Source organism: Phalacrocorax carbo, chromosome 2, assembly GCF_963921805.1.
Source record: "Phalacrocorax carbo chromosome 2, bPhaCar2.1, whole genome shotgun sequence".
Classification (NCBI taxonomy): domain Eukaryota; kingdom Metazoa; phylum Chordata; class Aves; order Suliformes; family Phalacrocoracidae; genus Phalacrocorax; species Phalacrocorax carbo.
In genome coordinates this window covers 23,972,180-23,994,318 of record NC_087514.1, presented here as the reverse complement: position 1 = coordinate 23,994,318, position 22,139 = coordinate 23,972,180, and the positions used below count along the sequence as shown (strand labels likewise).

Sequence of the window (22,139 nt, the reverse complement as noted above, 5' to 3'; positions counted from 1 at the left end):
AGATGACAGCAGTCAGCACCTTACAAAAAAAAAAAGCACCTTCTGGGAATGTACGTTTTCGTAAGGCTCATCAGCACACTAAACAGAAGACCACTAGAAGTCAGTATTTCGACATTTATTTCAGATATGCAGTTTACACGCATATTATTGAGCAAAACTGAATTGCAAATATACAAATACTGTAACAAGCATTATCAAATAACATAACTGGCACTAGTGTTATAAGCATATTACTGAAACTGGTGAGGCTAAGTCATGGAAGAGGACTGCAGCTGATGGCATTTTCTTTTTATCCAACCAAACTTCCAGTAGCACCATAATGGCAATACATGAAACAAGACAGAACATTGTTAACTGTTATTCTGATATTCACAATTTTTTTTCCATTTTAGTGAATTACATAGCAAAAAAAAATGTTAACAGTGCAGGCGCTTTGGCCAACTTCAGCTTGTGTTCAGCTGTACATCTTCCATATGCAAAAGGAAAAGAATAAAGCCAGCATATTCGGAACACATCTTTGCACTTGGGCAGTCATTGCACTGCACTTTGATTCTGGGACTGAAGATATGTATGTCTTGCAAAGAGATGTCATGTCCACTAAAGCCTGAGTGAGTCTTTGGTAGGCTAATACTTCATTATTATTATTATGCATTTATCTACCAGTCATTTTATTCACTAGAATTTTCTTTTGTGATCCAAGGTGGCCAAAGAGGACATTCTGGAAAACATTACAGTAAAATCCTCAAACGACCAGGCACTTCAAACCCAGCCTTTTCCAAAGGCACCAAGAATTGATGGGGCACCGTTTTCCCCCTGATGAAAGGTGACTGCATCTGCTTTTCTACAATGCTTATAAATCACAGGATTGTTATTTTACAGTCTTTATACACTATATAGTAGCCTTACCTGCTGCATGGTTGGTTGCATGAATAAATAACCCCACTGTTCTTCACAGGTGACGTCTCCATTCTACCATATACTAAGTACCAATTTCTTATGTTTCAAAATTATGTAAAATGCCATAACCTTGCTCAAAGTGTACACACATACAAACACTTCTGACACAGGCTACACCCATCTGGAGATACGCGGTTCATTCTACATGCATTCTAAATACAGTGCGTCCAGTTATGAAACAAAATCATTACGAATATTCACTGTTGAAACATGTTTGTATAGGTCTCCGCAAAACTTCTGCTTCCCTTAAATAGAGTTCACACGAGAATGGTTTTAAGTCACTAACGCTCAGCTAACACCCATTTATCCCAAACCCCATATTTTCCAAGTGAACAGTGCAGGACATATTATTCATTTCAGCATTTAACATATTAAGAATTTACCAATTTTTGTCTAAATACACCAAGTATATGCTTTCAAGCAAAGTTGTGGCAAAAATACAAAATATGGACGTATTTGTACTGCTGTAATGCACTTGGTTAAAGCCTTCATGTCTCTTCACACAGGCCTAAGATCCATATGAAGTACTCTGCGCCTTATCAGACAAGTATATATAAAATGCAGTTGTATCAAAACCTTGCTTCTGCTGGTCACCTGACACTTAACGGAAGTCGCACATAATTCAACCAGCTTTCACACAGGGTTCTTTAGTGGTAAATATATTTTTGCAGCACTTATAGGCTTAAATTTCAGTCTGAATAGCAGTGCTTAATTCCACAGCATGTTGTGAATGGTTGTTGTTTGTTTCTTTCAGTGTTTCACCAACACCTAAATCTACATCTTTCGAAGATCCATTATTAATGCTTTCCTCAGCGATGTAACTCAGCTGTGGAACATCAGTGCTTGGGGCTGTTGGAACAGGCGCGGGGACTCCACTTGGCTGGGGAGAGTTTTCCAAGCGATCGTTTTCCACCTCTGGGAGAACACTGACTGTGGTAAAGCGAGTATGATAGTCGCTGGAACCATGGCTACAGGAAGTTTTCATACTTTCCATATCTGAGCAACTAAACTCAGAAAAATGACTCGAGTGAGAGTCTGCTACAGACGGAATACTATCGCTAAGAGAGGGAGAGTCAAATTCACTGGAGTTTGTGCTTTGTTGTTCCAACAGCTGAGCATCCATGTCCTCTCTTGTCTCATTTATCTTCATGCTACTCTTCTTTCTCAGCTTACCTTTACATTTTTTTCCTGCTGTTGGTTCTTTGGACCACTTGGTGGCACTAGATTTACTCTCTGGCAAGCAGGCTGACGAACAACCGGCATTACTACGACCCGCAGCACTGCCATCATCAACACTACTGCTTCCGCTGTTGTGTCTGAATTTGGCTGGCTTGGATTCAATATCCACTTGCACTTCCATACTGTTGCCTTCCCTAGAACAAGAAAGAATCTGTGAGCATAAGTGGTCATCTAAGACAAGCCAGCTAATGCAGCAAAACAAACTCCTACTGCTTTCCAAGATACACAGCAAAAGAAAGTTAGAGATGTAACTTGTTTTAGAGAAGTGTTTAACCAAAGAAACAGCCCAAAGAAAAACACCAAGTCTGAAAGATCAAACACTTTACTGAGCTACAGCAATGGCGTTCCTCTTTGCAAATAACCTTGACAAATACGAGCAGTCATATGTAATTCAATTTGTAACAAAAATTCGAAGTTTCAAAGGGTAATCATTAAAGTCAAATAGCTGAGGCAGGCTTAGAATATCCTTTAATAAGCAAGGCTTATTAATCTTCCATTTTCACCATATTTCTCTTACCTGTCCAAAGGGATGTAGGAGTTCAGAATGGATCCTGCCATCGCTTTGGTACTGGCATTGTCACTAACTGTTCCCAAGCTAACTGTGCCAGATTCTCCACTCAGACTGTAGCGTTCTTTCTGCACATCTGCTTGTACTTCCAGTCTTGGAGACAAAGAAAAAGAAGCGTTGCATAAACTGCTGCTACAGTTACAACACACCAGTTGAAAATTAGTGTCACCTTGTAGAGTTTCTCCACCATTCAGTAGTAAGTAGAATTTATTAGTTACTCCAGTACAGATGCTCATATTTACCCACTGAAACAGGTTCTCTTTCCACTGCCAAAAATTACCATTTTCTGATGAAAAAGCCAAACCAAACGCACCTAAAAGCAAAATCAGATTTTCCCAAAGCAAAGCGTTGCATGTTAACCAGAGGTTCTGGATTCCTTCCTCACTGAGATTTACAAGAACAACTTCCAGGCTTAGCTACAATTCTTTTGCAGATAGTGTACTATACTCTAAAAATGGAAAAAACAATCAGAAGGGTACTTAAGTTCAGGCCATTATAGTTCGTTCCCCTGTTTCTCTAGCTGCAAAATTATTACTAATCAAATAGCAGGCAGAGAACTGTGTTCTGTACTCTGCTTTGTATTGTATTGTTATCAACTGTTACAGGAATAATAGAAACCTGAGCAATCTTAAGTTGAGCTGAGCAGATAAACCAGAAATTAAATTACAACCTTTTTTCCAAATGCCTTGTTTATCTGTGTTCTGACAGTGAACTGGAAGTGTTTTTTTGTTTTGTTTTCCACTCTCAGCTCTTTAAAGATGAGGATAGGTATACCTCACTCAGCAGTCAGCTTGAAACACATACAGAAACTCTTGATGCTGTCCTGCCCTTCATATTCTGTATAGCCTGGACTTCTGAATTACTCAAGAAAATGAGCAGTGTTAGCACCCAATTTAAAAAACAAATTCCATCCTGAACCCTGAACATTAACAATCCTTTCCAGACACCTCCCTTTCTCTTCAGGGTGCAGGACAGCCAACAAACAGTAAGGCCCCAATTCACAGGAAGCACTGAGCATGTAAGCAACAAGAAGTTGCCACCTTGGCGAGTTAAGGTGCCCAGCTGGCTCCCCTCCTGCCAAAGCCCATTTGAATCCACAGTCCAGCCAGGCGTCCTGAAGGCACAACTTAGTACTTGTAGACTACTGAACAAGTCAGCAGTTCCAGCCTTGGGGTGAGAGGCACCAGACAACACAGTTGTATTAGACATGAGGTGCCTCCCTCTGACTCCTGGGTAGAGGCTGCTCTCCTGGCAAGCAGGAAAAACACATCTCAGGCCCCACTCACACTGAAAAAAAACCTCAAACTCTCCTGTGAGGATTGTGGCCTGACAGGATCTTTTGGAAATCAGCAAGTTTCTCAAAGATGAACTGTCTGTATCTCCCAGAGGCAGTTCCTTTTAATAGGAACCAATTTAAAAAAAGAAAAATCAAAAAACCTAGTAATAGCACTTCCTCTGCTTACATGTAGAGTAGGATGCTGCATGGTAGAAAGCACATCTCTTACCTGTTAAAGCAGTTAACCATTGCACTTCCTGAGAGACTCCCTGTTATACTAGCCCCAGCCAGGGCCATGGTACTAGCGGTTTCACTTAGGTTGTCTCGAATGGCTCCTATTCTATCCATGTGGCTACCACTTGCACTCAAGCTGCCAGTCAGTCCTCCAACGCTTCCCTCGCCTATGCTGGGGTTATGACGTGCCTCTGCTACTGAAGTGGTATCTAGACAGAAATAAAGAAGGCTTGTCAGTTATGGAAGTAGAACGTAGTAGTTTCTAGAATGTGACCATGGAAACAGTTATTGAAACTATTCTCAGAAAAAGGATTTCTAAGACATGCTGTGACAAAAAGATAACTTTGTCAAAGAAGAAGAAAAAAAAAAACCTTTCTTGAAGGTGCTATAATGGTTATGGCTGACATCACATACTTAAGATACCAAAACATTAATCATTGATAGGGCAGGTAACATGGAGGCAAGGAAAAGAGAGAGACCCTACCACAAAGGATATTGTCACGTAATTAAAATAAAAACAACATCAGATCAGCATTTCGTTCCTGCTATTATAGATAAAAAGAAAGCCAGTAAGCTTCCACAAACCAGGGTTCTGAAAAAGCAGTATTAGTTTTAAAACGTTTACCTATGGAAAAGACTTAAGTCTGGCTTTGATTCAAATGGGCAAGAAAAGTGTTAATGCTTGTATTATAGCACAGCACAACATGAACACAGAGAAGCTGTCCTCATCTGAGAGCTGGTCTTTCAGCAACCAGTGGAGGTAGTCCTAACTGTATAGTACCTCTTCTGCAAACAAGTACTTGAATATCTAAGGCCATCAAACATAAGTCACAAAGCCTGAATTTCTAGAAAATGAAACAGAATTTTCTTACCTACAGCTGCATTTGTTCCACCAACATTTATATCATTTTCATCATCAAATTCTATCCTGACACCTTTTCCATTGCCTGCCGACACACCACAACCTCCACTTCGGCAGAGGGAAATTGGAACAACTCCATACACGTAAGCCAGCATAATAGGAACACCAATACCTACAGAGGAAAATAGTCTTTCATTAAATGTGACGTACATTTTAGAGCCTTTCATAAAAGCAATTTCATTTTCTGTTATTACTTAATATTTCACACTTGAAATGAGGAGGGAGCAAAATTAAGAAATATTGGTAAATCACTACAGTGAAATGACAGGGAAGTACTTTCAGCAGGCAGAATGTCCTCTTATCACCATTGGTAGACAGAGAAACTTAATGCTTGATGAATTAATGCTTCCAGTATACCCATAACATCTTTTACAAACAAAAATGAAAGTACTTTAAAGGTTCATATAAGCTCCATTGGGGACTGTAATAATGTTCCACCTGAGAAGAAGAAATAGCAGAGAACTATTTCAAGTGTTATTCAAGTAAAAACATTACTACCTCTACTCATTTAATAAGGGGCTTGATTTTTCATCCACTGAAGTCAGACAGGGCGTTGCTATAAATTTATTAGGACTTAATGTTATTATTACTGTAGGATCTTTAATACTTATTGTATCACACTGATTCACTTAAAAAATTTTATTTATACAAGTTTTCCTTAAAAGTAAACAATTCTGTGGAGCAGACCGGCAGGAGTTAAGGGAAACCAGTGAAAGGAACTGCGGGCTAAAGCACATGCAGATATACGTACGCATCCATCTCACCACTTCTAGTGACCTGTGAAAGTTACTCCTTTGGAGTATGAATTAAACCATTCTATGGCTTTGCTGATGGAGGCACACAGAAGGTACAGAAAGAATGGCAGACTGAAAAATGGCAAGCTGGCACATTCTGAAAAAGCCAGGACAGAGCCAGACCCAATGCAAAGGCTCCTCTGTCTAACCCAAAAGAAGGGTTAAATTTATAAGTAGACCCTTTCACTAGAAATTCCTCAGCATTCAAGGAGGAAATCCATAGTCCTAGAGTCATTATTTTGGAAGCCATATAATGCCCTGAGACTGGAGGCCATCATGGCCACAATGGCAACCGGGCAAGAGTAAAACTCCACAAAATAAAGCCAACTCTTTCCCTAAAAAGCCAAGTTTTATCTCTTATCAGGAATAAGAAACAGCTCAAAAGAATTAGGTAAAGCACACCTGTAAGTAAATCTATGAGACTTTGTGTCCCACTACCTGTTTACTGGGGATCTGACATCGCAGCTATGTGAGAACAATGCAGTACAGACAAACACCAGAGAGTTTTATGACCAGCATATCTGCATTTGCACAGTAGTCTGCCACTGTTAGCAAGCAGTTTAGAGTGACAGCTTCACGGCCAGTTTAAACTATCACTCGCTAAAAGTGGCCCTGTCTTCCTGAGGACACTTATCCCTCTCTGAGCATTACTTCTGGCACAAGGGAGAACACTCCATACATAACTGTGTGATGAATCAGATCAGGGGACTGATCCAGCTTAAAACTAAATGGTAGGTCTTAAAATGAATCAGTTATCCACAGCAGCTTACTGTGCAACTGTAAAGATGCCTGTGCTGCAACAAAGGAGAAGCAAGGCAGTGCTGGGCAAGTCCACGCCTTTCAAAAAGAAAAATCAGCGTTTGTTTACAGTGATCTTGAAATTACATGGTAAGATGACAAGTATTTTGTACTGCACAGCCAAATTTTCCTCGAATGCTATCCTCAGCTATCCCTATGAGAAAGAATGCGATAGAATTCAAACTGACTCCCAGAGCATAACAAATAGTTTGTCAACTACTGCCATGTTAAGTGTAAGAGACTGTATTTTTCTTCTGTGTTGAGAAAAGTTTGATAGGAAGTTACTCAAATATGAACAGACTCTGTGGCAACAGCTTTTTCTTGGTCAGTCATTAAAAAAAAACAACTTCTAATACTTCAGTTTTAAAAGCCATATATGACAATATGTAAACTTCAGTTTGCAAGATAAAAATTATTTTTAATTCTTCATTTTAATGCAGCATTTCCTGAAGTACTGTATTCTCCATTCTGCCCCCAAAAAAGTATAACCTCAGACTCCTCACCTATAAAAGTAAACTATAGGACTTAATCCAGCTGTTTTGTTCATGAGGGCTTATAGAGTTCTGGTTGCAAGATGCTACCAATACACAAAATCATAATATTTACTTACCTACAGTTACTGCAGCTACAACTGGAGAAACAATTACAGATAAGGTTACACCACCTGCTATAGCCAAGTTTCGCTTGTGCTTTGAAATGTCTTTGCCTTCGTATCGATTGTGAATCTTGAGAGAAGAAAAGAAGGAAGGGTTTTTAGAGTGTTATCATCATCAGTAATACATTGCTGCAAGGATGGAAGAACTGACATATAATGGTTTGTGGAGTCTGCACCCTAATCTCTTCCAGAGAGACCACATTCTATGTCATCTTTTGCTCCTTAACTTATCTCAAAGAAGAGAAAGTTTATACATTTCTTAATTTTAGGCAACTTCTTAAAAATTAGAAGTCCTCCCATCCAGCAACTAAGCATTTACTTTCACCCTCAAGTTAGAAGAGCTAAATCACTGCATAGCTTTTTTTGTTTGTTCAATCATTACTCTAGCTTGCATTGTTGGGGAAAGTAAGACAATTTTCAGGATCAAAGAATTATCACATCTGATCAAACGGACACTTCTTGTTCCCAGCTATCTTTCACCTGAACAACACGGAATGGAACTTTCACAGATTATTAGACCCACGGAAACAGAGGTTGACAGAACAGCCATGAAAATCTTGTAGTAAGGCAGCCTTCACCAAACGTATCCTGGGAGGGGGGAGAATGGAACTCGGTTGCTCTGGCACCCTCTCATGACACGCTGTTCAGACAGGAGATATTTTAGCAAACCTGAGTCTTAGCTGTGCTACTATTTATCAAGTAATCTGCTAACCAAAACCCTTACTAATGGTTCAAGTCTGCGATAACTCTGAAACATGACTGCCTCAAACCCCACATGAACCTGAAAGGCCTTCAAAGATCACTGTTTTACAAAGATTTCCTACTTTCTCTGTTTTGTTTACTCTCTCTAGGACAATGGCTTTTCACGTATACGCACTTCATCTGTCATTGTTCTTGGTTAAGACATAATTACAAAGGAACAACAGATCACTGTTTTAATGGTTGTCACGAGACAAAGTTAATCCTCACTACACCTAAGGAGGAACACAAAAGAGCACTAAGAGGACAATCACAGTATTTTCTATCAATTTGCTACTGCAAAAAGAATGACAAAAATGAGCTGTAAGTTGTATTAAATGTTGTGCTTTCTACATTATAATTTCAATTTGAGATTTGGTAGGGTAGTTCTCATTTTGGAATAAAGTACTAATATTTGTTCAGGCAAGGCAAGCAGGAAAAGGGCAGAGAAGACACTGCACTTTGTAAAATGAGAATGCATTTACTCGCTCTGAGGTACATTATACAAAGAGCAACACAGAGCAAGGGAGCACTTGAATGCAGAGCATACCTATGGATTAAAAAGAAAAATTGAACATGAACACTCCCACAGTACAAGCATGTAAGAAGTACAAACCTAGGAAGATCAGGTTTCATGGGGCTCTGTAAGCAATTAGCTGGATCACCTCAGGCACTGAGTTTTACTGTTATGGGCAATTTTAACTACCAAAACAAAAAGCATACAACAGAGATATCTATAAAGTCTACTGGATTCCCAATATAAACATAAAGCAACAAAAAGGAATGGAAGGGAGTGGCTACAGAGTAGAAACTGATTGAAAACATGAAGATAGTTATTCCTACCAATGTAACTTTCTATTAAATAAGAGACTTCCAAATACTGAGTAAAGAATAAAGAATATCCAAATAAGAATACCGGGCCAGAAGAGGGATTTCCATAAATGCAGAAAACTGGTAGATTACAAGACTTGTATCTATTTTTAAAAAAAAAAAAAAACCGAGAAGACTAGCACTTCCTTAAGGAAACTCTATCAAAGCACAAACTCTTCCAATGCAGAAGATGGACAGAATGTTGTGAAAGAACAATGAAGCTTCCTTTACAGAAGCAGCAGCAGCATTAATAGAATGTAGGTCAGCTTACTATGAACGGGTATAAAGGAACAGCATGGGGGTGTCAGGAGAAAATCAGAAAGGTTAAAATAAAGGAAACAAAAAGCAAGGGACATCAAAGTCAAAAAGAAATTATTCTACTAGTACACTGCTAGTAAGAGGAAGACCAAAATGGATCAATTTGTTATTTAGCAAAAAGGAAAGACAGCCAGCGGATGGAACTGGAGGCCTGTTCAATTTTTTTTTCCCCTCAGTTGGCACTAAAGATCAACTGTGAGCAAGGTGACTGGTGACAAAGGAGTAATATCTGTACGAAAATGGCACGTTAGAGTGTACTTACATGATCTGAAAATATCTCAGCAGGCCCCATTTCAGAGCCCCTAGTAATAATTTTTGAAAATTATTATTCACAGATGATGTCTGAAAAAAAATAAAAAACAGGAAACTGGAAGAAGTTAAACTGCAATGATAATCTTCAAAAAGTGTAAAACAAGAAGCTGAGGAGTTTAAAGACCAGTGAACTGAACTTCAGTGTCCTGAAAAGTGGGAACTTTCAGACACCAAAGCAAATACACGAAATAGAGAGGCCATATTGATTTTTTTTTTTTTCAAGTAGAAATCATGTCAATTTAATTTTCTTCTGTGATAAGATAACTAGCCTTGAGGATGGGGAGAGGCAGATGTCACACACCAACTTAAATGCAGTTTTGACATTTTCTTGTACAACGCTCAATAGGTTCTAACAGTCCAGACTAAAAAATGGACTGGAGAAAACTACTATTAGATTCCTGTAAAACAGACAGAAAGCATCCGAGTCGTTATTAGGTTTTTTAACTCCCTAAACTGAAACTCTTCATCCTGTACTTTTCCAAGAGATATGCCCTGGATCCAAGAGTATTCAACATTTTCATTAACCTGGAAGATGGAAGGAGAAGAATGTGTATGTTGGATTTCAGGCCAATAAATCTGGCAAGTTTGCAAGAATACCAGAACTCATACGTCTTGAGAAGTTAAAAAAATGGCCTGAAATGACTTAAGATGCAGCCCAATGGCAATGAGTTCAAGACTAACATCAGAAGAGGCCAACTGCTCAAATTACCAGTAGGGTGGGGAAGGCTATGTGTTTTTAGAATACACAAAATGAAACTGGCATTTTGTTGAGAAAGAGATAACTTTCTTAACAAGTTATATGCACAGGACCACCCCCTCATTTAACTCAGCAGTAATAATGCTTCAGCTTCACTGCTATATTCAAATTGGACAAAAACAAAGGTGGAACAACTGGAAGGAAACCCAGAAGAGGAGAATCAGAGGTCTAAAACAGTGTGTTTTCTTGACAGTTTATCAAGAAAAACTGGAAGTGCTACATTTTAGAGATAAGAAGTGGACTTAAAATCATAAAATATGTAATGGGATATTGCAAAGCAAAAGGGTTCTTTATGCCATCTGAAGACAGGGCAATAACAATTTGGTGTAGGAAAAGAATATACATTAATGTTAGAAAAATCAACTTTACTACAAAAATTAGGCTTGGAGAGCCCATGGAACCTCCATCATCAGACGTTTTGAAGACAAGTGCAAACATGTGACAAGAGTCACTGAAAAGTGACCATTAAGCAGTGGGGTACAATGGAATTCTTATGAGGCTAACTTGCTGAGACTTTACCATTAATAGGTGAAAGGTTCTCAGTGATGGGGACCTAACCCAAAATTTAGTGAGAAAAGCAGAACACGCAATAGCAATTTGAAACAGGTAACTGCTGCCTTATTCCTCTTATCGTTTATAAGGTTTCAATGAGTGTATGGGACTATGACAAAACGGAAGGGTCAAAAAAAAAACAAACCCGACTGTAGCAGGAAGCAGGAGTACTTGCTTGAAAGAAAAAGATGAAAAAGAATACAGTGGAAAAGCTCCATCCCTGGACTTTTTGTCTAGCAGCAACAGCTTATGTTAGAGAATGAACTTCCCCTCTCCCCCATAATAAGTGTAGAATTATGTCTGTGCCAGCCACTGTGAGAATCCATGCTGATAAAAGCAGAAAACCATATCTGCTGGTTATGCCATCCAGTACATGTAACTGAACACTTAGCACCTGCTGAACCAAGCTATCATTTCAAAAAGCCCATTTTGAAAGATTTAGATAACTTACTACTTTATCCTAAATTACAATTAGGAGACAAAATTATCTTGCAATTTTTTTCCTTGCAAATTGTCATTTACTTCATACTAAAAGCTATTACATTTCTGAGAGGAAATACATCAACTGCCTTCTGATTAACATGGTCATTTCTAGCCGACTTCCACTAAGAGTAATATGAAGAGAGATGCTGTCTAGCTGTCTCCACTGAGCACTGCTCCCCATGGTGGACTGGCCCAAGGCAATTAACAAGCTGCTGAGTATAAATGCTTAAATGTGTGCGTGCACAAACCTATACTAGCAGAATTTTATACTACAATACTGGTAACTATCTGCTTTTAGGAAAAATAAGAAGGATTTCCTTTCTGCCTTCCTTCTCCTCTAAATATTGTTTAATTCTAAAGGAAACCAGAGATTAAAAACAAAGCAATTTTGAAAAAGCACGCAAGAACTTCTGTGGCAAGATGCAGAAATTGGAAATTTTTCGGTTTTTTGCTCTGCCTGTTTTAAGAGGAACTATATTCTTAAAAACACTGGTTCTCCTTCTTGTACAATTGAAACAAATATCCTTAAGCAGTTCAGGGGTTGGTTTGTTTTTTGGGGGTTGTTTAGTTTTTGTTTTGTTAAAGGCTGGTGAAGATAGCCAGCTGAACATAATATTGTCCAAGTCATATAATGCAGAAGGTAAAACCTGAAGCATGTTAGGAGTTGTAGCACGTTTTACCTTACGTCCCACATACACAGGAATTCCAATAATCATAGCAGGAATAGCAATGCCAGCTATTAAGGCAATTCCTACAGGAGCTCCAACAAGTGTCCCTAGTTGCCACAGTATTTTCTTCTTACGGCTCCATGGTTTCTTTCCCCAAAATGTGCAACCTGATGGGCTAATAGAAAGAAGAAAACTGTAAAGAAATTGTAAATAAATCAACATAACTGTATACAACTGAACTGTTCTCTAGTTACAAAATTATTGTTCCAAGGTTCAAGTTACAGATGTTATCAATACCAAAACAGTTATTTCTTCAGATTTTTTTTTTGCCTTTACAGCCTATTTTGCAATATAGAGTGAAGTATATTGCATATTACCACAGGCCAATCTGTGGTTCACAGGTAACTTACATAATCAGAGCTTTAGTATTGCTTACTATGAAGACAACACAGCAGTATTAAGACATCAGTAAAAATAGTGGGTATGTTCATCTAAAACACTTCATTTGTTGTACTAAGTACATATTGCATGCATGAAAACAGGAAAAAAAATTAAAATAAAAAATAACAAAGAACTAATTTAAATATATGCATTGAAAGCTAACTTAATTCTCAAATATTGATACTTCAACTGTGATTCTCTATTCCAACAGAAAGAAAGCCAGACTTACAGCACCCAGGAATCTACTTTCATGTACTTTAGAAAACAAGTTATCAATCACAGGTGTTTTTTTTCTTAAATGTACCTTAAATAATGTAAATCTGAGATCTCTTTCATACACAGCCAACAGAATTCACAGCCACAGACAGCACAAGTCATATGATTGCAGCTTCCATCATTCATTTTTATTATATAAGCAGCACAGCGTGGGCATGGCTTTATGTCATCAGCTGTTTAAAAAAATAGATATTAAGATCATATCAGTTCTTTAGATAAGCAGATTTAATAAAGATATAGACATTTGTTTGGGAAAACTGATCGAACCATTATCTGAAAAATGGAAGAAGTTTATTATAAGTTTGCTTTACAAACCTTGATTTGGCAATGACTTCATAGCTATTTGTATTTGTGAACCTTGGACCAAGTAAAACTAGTGAAAACAAGGCATATTAGATCACATTCAAGTAATTTAGTAGTTACTGCATACACTCTGTTCAAGGATTTTCTAAGCTTAATGCAGTATATATTAGAGTTGGACATTAAATATGTACGTTACAGGACTGATAATATGGTCTCTTTAAATATAATCCTCTTTTACATTTCATGCTGTAATGAATCTTTTACTTGAATATTCAGTCTCCACTCTATTAATTCTTATCTGAAATCCACCTTCCCTTCCACCTTAAGTGCATTTCTTTTGTATCACCAACCTCCTCTGGAGTCCTTCTCACAGACCTACTTAATACTCATGCCCTAGGAAAAAGTATTGTAACAAAAAAAAATTCTGGAGGCTCTCCTTGTTCCCAAGTCAAATATTGAAAAACGCAGTTAAGTGACTAGCTGTATCATTAACAAACAAGGGGTCATTAGGCAACAGTGAAATACTTGTACACTGAACACAGCCACAGTTGTGATCTTTGTTCCTTCACATTACTGGTTAGCATCTGCACTTTGGGACAAGCTGTTTACTCACTTGCAGCTCCTAGTGCAGAAGTCCAAGTTTACTGCCTCTGTGCTACTAGGTAGGACAAAGGGAAAAGAGGGGTTATACTTGGTATAAAGAATATCCAAAGAGGTGCGGAACCAGCAGAAACAGAACCTCTAGCAACCCCAGTGCAAAAGGACAGTGAGCAGCTGCAAGGATGCACTAGCTATTCCCAGATGGGAACAGATGCACAACCTACAGGTCAGTAATTTATTTTAGTCTCTTTTAGAATTTATTTGAAAAGTAGAGCAAGATGCCAATTTTTAAGACAAGATGGAGTACCTTGCTAAAATAAGCCAGCACAAATAAAATATTAGAGACTCCCAAGTCTAGGGCTGGATTGGAGAACGACAGCTCTAACTTACATTCGAGGTACAAGAGAGGCTCTTCTCCCCGAACATCTACCTTGTTTGGTCAGGCAGACAAAAAAGCCACCAAATAGATCAGAGTTTGGTGAAACTCAGAGCCAATTCTTATCAATAGCAAATTGGACTCTTGCTCTGCAAAACACTACTCTGAACAGTTCACCCTCTTTTTTGGGGGGTTACAAACAAGTTCAATTTTCAGATGGGATTGTTAGCTTTCTGGCAGCCAAGACAGAAGAACATTTTATTGAAAAACAGAAATTGGTACTAACAAACAGATGTCAAACATCAGAATTGGCATCAGACTAATAGCCTCTTTTGAAAGCAGAAAATCAGTGGTTTTGAGTTTTATTTTAAACAGCTTTTACTATTAGCAGCCCTGTGAAATTTCACCTACAGTGGAGAAAATAAGTGTTCCCAGTGTGTAAGTGACAACTAATGAAGTCAGCCTGCCAAACACAGAGAAGAGTTCCTTGACTTCACATTTTCAGCTACAAAGGAAGAATTTAAACTGTTGACAAGCCTGTAAGATTGAAGTCAGGTGCCGTAGTCACAGAGTACTTCAAATTACAACATTTAAAGTTTGAATTAAATCTTAAAATTGTATATTTTAAGTTTCTGAAAGACGAAGACGCTAGTATCTACGACACTACTATTCAGTTCTTTCCTTTTTAGAGTTAATTGTGCAAATGTACTAGAAAGATATTTTACAGGCACAGTATCCTAATCATAAATACCTGCTGCTCCAGATTCCTGGCTGTAACTAATAGATGAAGAACGAATTGTTCTCAGGCGCAGACTTTGCGCTCTCTCCTGGCGAGCAGCATCGCAGGTCTGGTTTGGATGCCAAATCTGCTTACAGTGGTAGCAAAACTCAGTTCCACAGCCTTCTCTTCCACATGTAAGTTTGGGACAGCTGGCACATCCAAAAGCAATCACAGCGTATCTTGAACGATCAAGAGGGGAAAGAGAGAATTTTGTTAATAAAAACAATCTTATCTATAGATGGAAGCAGACAAGACAGCTGCCAGAGCAGCTGAAGCATGTACAAAGGCAGCAGACATCAGGAGCCAACATTAGGTGGCCAGCACAGGTTCCTTACTATCTCTGCCCTTCCACAACTCTATCACTATTGCATTAGACTAACAATGTACAGCAATGCTACAAACAGAGTAACACTTTGCTCTACCCCACCTTAATAACTTGATGTAGTACTGGAATATTCTGTATTTAAGGCTGAATGCAGTGCTGTAATGTTTAGGGTCACAAAGCAACCACAGTTTAGAAAAGCAGGACGATAAAACCAAAAAAGGTATTTAAGCAACAAGAAAGAGTCATAGTTTCAAAAGTGTGCCAGTCACTACGGGCATGTCTAAGCTTGACCCTTTCTGTAATCTGGGACAATACCTGCTAAGCGATCTGTAATCTATTACGGTAAAGGCATCTGACTTGGTACTGTATGACATGTTAGTATTTTACTGGTTGCCTTTTATCATGAATACCACTATCTACTTTAAATGGATGTTTGTTTACTCTTTATACTTTAAAATTACAAAACAACAAAGCAAGTGTTTTATAAATAAGGATTTCTCAGTTAAGTACTTTTTTAAAAATATTTTTTAAAAGTACATTTCAAACTGTAAATGCAGAAACTGATGAGTTCAGGGCCTCACTGCCACCTTTACTCTGACAACACTTTAGAGCAAAAAGCTCCAAAACCATTGAGACTTACAAAACTATGTTACACTATTTTGTAATCAGACACTACATCAACAACTCTATACAATGACAGAGTTGTTGCCGCAAATCAATACCCCCATCAGGTTTGTATTTCAAAATTCACATGATAAAAATGCAGACAGTGTGTATTATAGTTCATATTAATACTAAACATATATATATACACACACACATGCACCTGAATTCCTACCCATTGTAATTTTTCAATGATTTTATGTAATAGCTTTCTTTTAACTAGAAAACAATAATAGGTCCACTGGTATGAACACTTAAAAACAGATCTATAGTTTTATTCATGTGAACAGTCCCCCTGAATAGACTTCAGATTTATAAGTGGAGTAGGGCTTAAATGTATGGCTGTTCAAATGAAGGTAATTTTATTTTAGAAGACTATTTTTACACCCTGTCCAATTTATAGCAGTTGCATAAAATTAACTCAAAATATTCTTTATCAGAAATGATACTAAAAAAGTTTTTCCCATATCTATCTGAAAATGTAGCCGCATCTGAAGCCTGTAAAATTAATGCAAGTCCTATCCCTTTAAGTGTTTTAAAACAGTATGTTTGAGGTTTCCCCCAAGAAGTTCTGCAAACAAGTAGGATTTTTCAACCTGTAATTTACAGATGATGCAGTTACAAATAAAAATGAGATACATGCTTTTCTGTTTTCAAATATTTACTTTCCAAATAAAAATTTGTTTCAATAATTGCTAGACTATTCTATATTTTTGCCCAGTTAATCAGCTCTATTTTCCCACTTACAGCAACTGAAGAGATAATTGCTGCATATGTACACAATGAGACTCTGATCCAAACACTTCAACTTACAGGGATGCATCCAAGACTGACTAACATTATATCAAAGAATCTCAAGCGTAGGCCACAGAAGGAAGTATCAATTTATATCCTGCTTCCCACTGCTAATAAAGAACGGGTGCATCCCTGAATGCCCTCCCCATTTGGGATCGATGTATTGGCATACCTTCTGAAAGTTAACTTTTTAGATCAGATCAAATCTCAGTCCAAACTGTACAAGATTACACATTTAATTTCAACATTTGGCATTCATTTTACAGATTATGCAAAAGCCAAAAGTTCTTATTAGGCTGACAGAATGGACAAACAACCAAATTCAAAGTAATAATGAGTAAAACAAAAACCAGAGGCAATTAATTGAATAAAGGATGTACAGTAAGAAGAGGAACGACGAACTTCTGCTCTTTTGCCCAATCTGCTTTTTGCTTGACAAAGAAGAAAATCTAGGAATCGCTGCTCTCTTCTAATGTCAGCAATAAAATCTCAGAGCAAAACCATCAAATAATTCAGACAGAAAAGTAACACATTTGGAATACTGATTCACTAAGGCTTGTTAAAATGACATTGGAAAACTGATATGAAGAGACAGAATACAAAAAAAATTCATCAGGAACAAAGCCCAAGAGGTTTCTTTATCCATGCTCCTTCCCCAGGGAAGGATCACCTATTTGCCAGTGTCCCCTAGCAAACCACTGCAGGTCGGATGCAGCTGGCCCAGACTTTTACACCTTTTCAGGTAATGATGACAGCCAGGATGCATTTGAGCTTGCGACAGAAGCTGAGGATGAAGTAGCCTAGGGTCACAGAAATACCATGGTGCCAGCGGTATAGACCATTTCTAGCACTAAAGGAATCTAATGCCAGAGACCCCGCACCTCCCAGGCAGCTCATCCAGGCCATAACTACTGCAACAGAGGTTCTCCTCCAATCTGACCTGCAGTTCTCTTGTTGGAAAGATTGTAAGAAGTTCTCCACTGGATTACTACTTCTCTAGTAATACACTTAATACTGCAGTTAACTTTGTTTCAAGATCTATTTGGTTCCACTTTTGCCACCTCTAGGACCTGTTTTTACCCCAAATAGAGTGAAAGACAGTTGAAGACGACACTTAAATTCTTAACCATTCTTTATTGTCTCCTGAGAACACAGGGGCCCCACAACATAGGAAAAAAAAAAAAACAAACAACCCCAAAACAAACTCCACAACATTTTAATAGGCTAACCTAGCTTCCCTCCTTTTTTTTTTTTCCTTTCCTCATCTTCCCCCCCTCGGGAACCTAAAGTTTTTATTATTTGCTCTTTAACTGATCCAGATCCTTGTCCAAGTGTGATGCCCAAATCCTAAACACAGTATTACATAGGATATTTCATCAATACTGAGAAGAGCTGAAGCATTGTCATTCATCATCCACTCAGTTCCTTCTTTTACCTATTTGTGCAGTAAATTTTTCCTACCAAAATACTCTACTTCACACCTATTTCCTATTTGTTACAATACTTATTTCTCATTTTAAAGACAACTTGAGGAAATAATGCTACCCTCTGAAATTACTGCACCTCTCCTACTTTGGGATTAATTGCAAATATAGTAAATACATTCCATCCAGCTCCTTCATGAAATATTTGATCCATGCTAAAATCAGGTAAGCTACCATCACAACCCTAATGCATTCTGCTAGTACTACATATCAAAAACTGTTCAGAAAAAAAAAAGCCCTCAGTTTTAATTGCATATTGTAAAAGTTGATTACAGTTGCCTGAGCAATTAGAAACTGCGACTACTGTTGTACCACGTAATTGTTAAAGCAAATGTCTGCTGATCTGAAGTTTGTTCTAAGGATGTAACATACAGCATGCACAATGTTTGCTAGCATAGGCTGTTCAGTGAAAGTCTGAATAGTGTTTGCTTCCTTAAACCTCATGCCTGTACAACTCCTTCCTCCATTCTCCTTCTATGCTCCACAACAACATCAAATCCCTGTTATTACTTTCTATACCACTCCCACTCCTCCTTCCCACCTCTCTCTGGGTGCTTTCTCCCAGCTTCCCTGGGCAACTGCAATGCGAGAGATCTGTGCCACAGCAGGGTCCCAGCCAGGCACATACCAACTTGCCAGACGGTACTGCGGTGGCTGCCTGGAAGGCCAGATTTAAAAGGTAACTCTAGGATTCCTATGCAGATATTTCCATGGAGGCATTACTGATGGTCCCTTTTGCCCAAGTATTAAGTTTTTTTACTGAAGTGTCTTTGATTAACTTACGCTGAATGCTCAGGCCCCTCTGCTCAATGTATTTGACGGTGTGTAAGGTTTCAAAAGAGATCAGAAGGATGGGAAAAAACCAAAACATGATTGCACGAGCTCTTGTTTCTTTAGGATGACAACCACAAAGAGTGATCCTGCTGAGAAGTATCCAAGTAACCAACTTCATCTGATTTTGAACAGTAATGAGAATTCTCTAAGAGGGTACTTATCTGTGCATTGAAAACAGAATCTATCACTTGGAAGCATTTCCCTACCACATGAAATATTCGGAAAAAATCACGTTATCAAAGGTACAGTTAAGGTTACCCATATAGTACTATTTTGTTCCCCTCACACAAACACTGCCATAGTTTAGCTGCCTGGCAATATCCTGTTTTCCACAGGATTCCACCTTCAGAGTAAGGAGCATGCAGCAGGCAGTTCTGGAGCAATAATTTAAATAGTTGCTATATACTATCACATTGCTGTGGTCCCGCATGATTGCGCAGAACTTGCACTTTGCCCTGACAACCCGCTTTTTATTTTTGTAATTGTATTATCTGTAGCAATTATTGTTACAGTTTCTGACAGTTTAAAGATACTTAGGATTTTTTTAAAAACAGAACTGAGGCACAAAAAATAAACATGGTGAAAAGTCTCCATTGAACACATCTGCCTTGCCTTAGTCTACTCACTGAAGTACTAAAACAAAAAACCCATCAAATGCATCTGCATCACTGAAACATGGTTTAATAGTTCTTACGTGCTTCCCCTTACCTTGTGTAACAACAGTTCATCCAGAACATGAAAACTCAGGGAAACTTGAACAAAGAATACTTCTGCCTATCAAATAATGCCGTCTAGTGCCTGTTTTCTTCGGCAGTATTAAAATTAAGAGCGAGCTCTGCTGGTTTTGTCCACGACTTCCTTACAACCTCATGCAGCAAATCCGTATCTCAAGTCATTTTTCCTTCTCTGCTCAAACTATACCACAACAATGCTACCCACTTTGGACCAGAGGACCTAAGAAACTATCACCCTTCCAGTCCCTGCTTTTGACCTGCATGAGCAAATTGTTTCATTTAAAGTATGAAAGCAAAATTGTACTTCAAATATGTTTTTTAACATATCATTTAGGTTTGAAAGCCTCCTACACATAAGCACTTGAACACTAATATGGGAATATTTAATCTACCTAATAGCCAATCCTATTTTGCTTCTCCTCTTCCAATATTCTTCCTTTTCTTCTTTCTACTTACTGCTCATCTGTGAGGCTTTGATCTTTGTCATCTTCTGTGAGTTTTTGGTGTGCACTGCACATCCGGATCACAGTCATGGCTATAACCTTTAGACATTTCGGTAATGCAAACAATCTCTAAAAAAGCAATTACTGAAGAATGGCATTATGAGACACCAGTAGCAGAAAAACATGAGCTGCTCAGCAGTATTCAGCCTACTCATGTCAGAATTCAGAATGGTTTCAGAACCATTTAAGTATTAAAGCAATGTTAAAGCATTACATTCCTCAGATAATAAACAGAAACAAGCTGATTATTATCTTACATCAGAATCCTGTTGACAGGCAACAAGTGGTGTATCAACCAGCCACAAGATGGAAGATATCTGAAGCTGGAGAGGCCTTTTTATTGAAAGAAAACCTTCAATTATTTTTCCCAGTTTAAAAACCAAAATACCCACTGTGCTTTAACAAATGGACTAAGTTAAAAGGTACAATCACCAAATTTCCAATTCTCTTTAGTCTGAGCATTGCATTGTTGTTGTTCGTTTGTTGGTTGTTTGTTTTTTTTAAAGGATAATTCTGCCTGCTACCTACTCACACAACACATAACAAAATGCTAAAGTAAAGCAATTAAGTGTTCAAAAAGCATAATGCTATGAACTTTATCTATTTATGCTGTCACCTTTTTTGCAGACATTGGGAAAAATACATACCCACAGTCTGGAGCTGGGCACCACCTACAGTCAGGATCTGCAACCAGCCATCGCCTGAGCATAAACTCTTCGTATTTTTCCATCAAGATGTCATCATTCAATATCAAACGAATATCATGAGGATTAAATCGTTCCGAGCATTCTGGACAGCTAATATTAACTCTGCTCTCTGAGATTTCTATCCGGAGATACTGACGCAAGCAATCCACACAAGATCTATGGTGACAAGTCATTATCTCCGGGAACCTGTCCTTGGAGTGCCGCAAAAGGCACAAGGGGCATTCCATGAAGTCTCCACTTGGTTTGCTGCTAGAGGTTGTTCCGTTATCAGAAGAGGTACATGTGGAGAAAATAGAGTTCTTGTCTGTACACATTTCTGAGTGAATACTTTCAATACTTGCAATTCCATCAACACCTCCATTTAAATCCCTAGACTTGCGTTTTGTGTCTTTTTTTCTCCGAAAAAGAGAGCCCAATGAAATTCTTCTTTTCTTTGGTGCCTTTTTAACTGATGGCAAGCTCACAGAGGAAGCAGAAGACTGGAGGTCCCGATCAGAGCCCATTTGCCGATGTAAACTCATGTCTAGATCACTCATCAGAAATGGGTTAAATTTCATATACAACCCTAATCATTTTTAAGGATCAAAATAATAGAGTCAGAGGATACAGGCATATTATTATGTAATCCAGTTTGAGAGTCTTCACGCATAAAATTCACATGTATCCACTTCCAACGAATTCTTCAGAGGATTTCCCTGTATTAGCAGGAAAGACAAAAAAAGATTAGAATCACATCCATCATTTAAATCACTTTTGGTTCTGAAACACCACAGCACTCCAATGACCTGTTATTCGTATTACTACCATCTTCTCACCATCTGACCCAATACTTCTTTCCCTCAGCTTTTTCTATCCTTCACACCGTTCTCACCTTAACAAGCCTGAAAATTTCCATGTGGTAAAGGAACACCTTTGTTACACTTAAGCAGTGCCAAGAATGGCATCTTTGCTCCCCTGCTCGCTAAGAGGGGTGGGAGTTTGTGTGTGTACACATGTGTGGAAACCACCATAACCCAAGGTGACAACTAAGTAAATGTACAACAAGTTCTTCTATAAAGCATAGTAACAGGCTTACCGCATTGGAAACTTTCCTGTTTCTTCTACTTTACATTTTCTGCGTATGTGATAAGGTCACATACAAACCCAATAGAGTTAATTAAAAGAAATGAAAGATTT

The 22,139-nt window shown here is 38.2% G+C and overlaps 1 protein-coding gene across 1 annotated transcript; it reads right to left on the bottom strand.

The window, feature by feature from the left end:
* Positions 1-100: 100 nt before the first annotated feature.
* Positions 101-21,520, bottom strand: RNF19A (ring finger protein 19A, RBR E3 ubiquitin protein ligase). The gene is made up of 9 exons (XM_064442308.1): positions 20,904-21,520; positions 14,889-15,097; positions 12,887-13,031; positions 12,154-12,316; positions 7,399-7,513; positions 5,147-5,308; positions 4,270-4,483; positions 2,714-2,857; positions 101-2,330 (listed from the first exon to the last, which is right to left on the bottom strand). The coding sequence occupies exons 1-9, from the start codon at positions 21,518-21,520 to the stop codon at positions 1,640-1,642; spliced, it is 2,460 nt and encodes an 819-aa protein (XP_064298378.1). The 3' UTR covers positions 101-1,639.
* Positions 21,521-22,139: the final 619 nt, after the last annotated feature.

What these genes read in the sequence shown, in the direction of transcription:
- RNF19A (XM_064442308.1), bottom strand. Translation starts at nt 21,520, where the DNA reads ATGAAATTTAACCCATTTCTGATGAGTGATCTAGACATGAGTTTACAT. An exon ending in TCAGATTTACATTATTTAAG is followed by an intron (nt 12,317 to 12,886) that starts GTACATTTAAGA and finishes TCTTTCTATTAG; the next exon opens with CCCATCAGGTTGCACATTTT. An exon ending in ATGGTTAACTGCTTTAACAG is followed by an intron (nt 2,858 to 4,269) that starts GTAAGAGATGTG and finishes TTTGTCTCCAAG; the next exon opens with ACTGGAAGTACAAGCAGATG.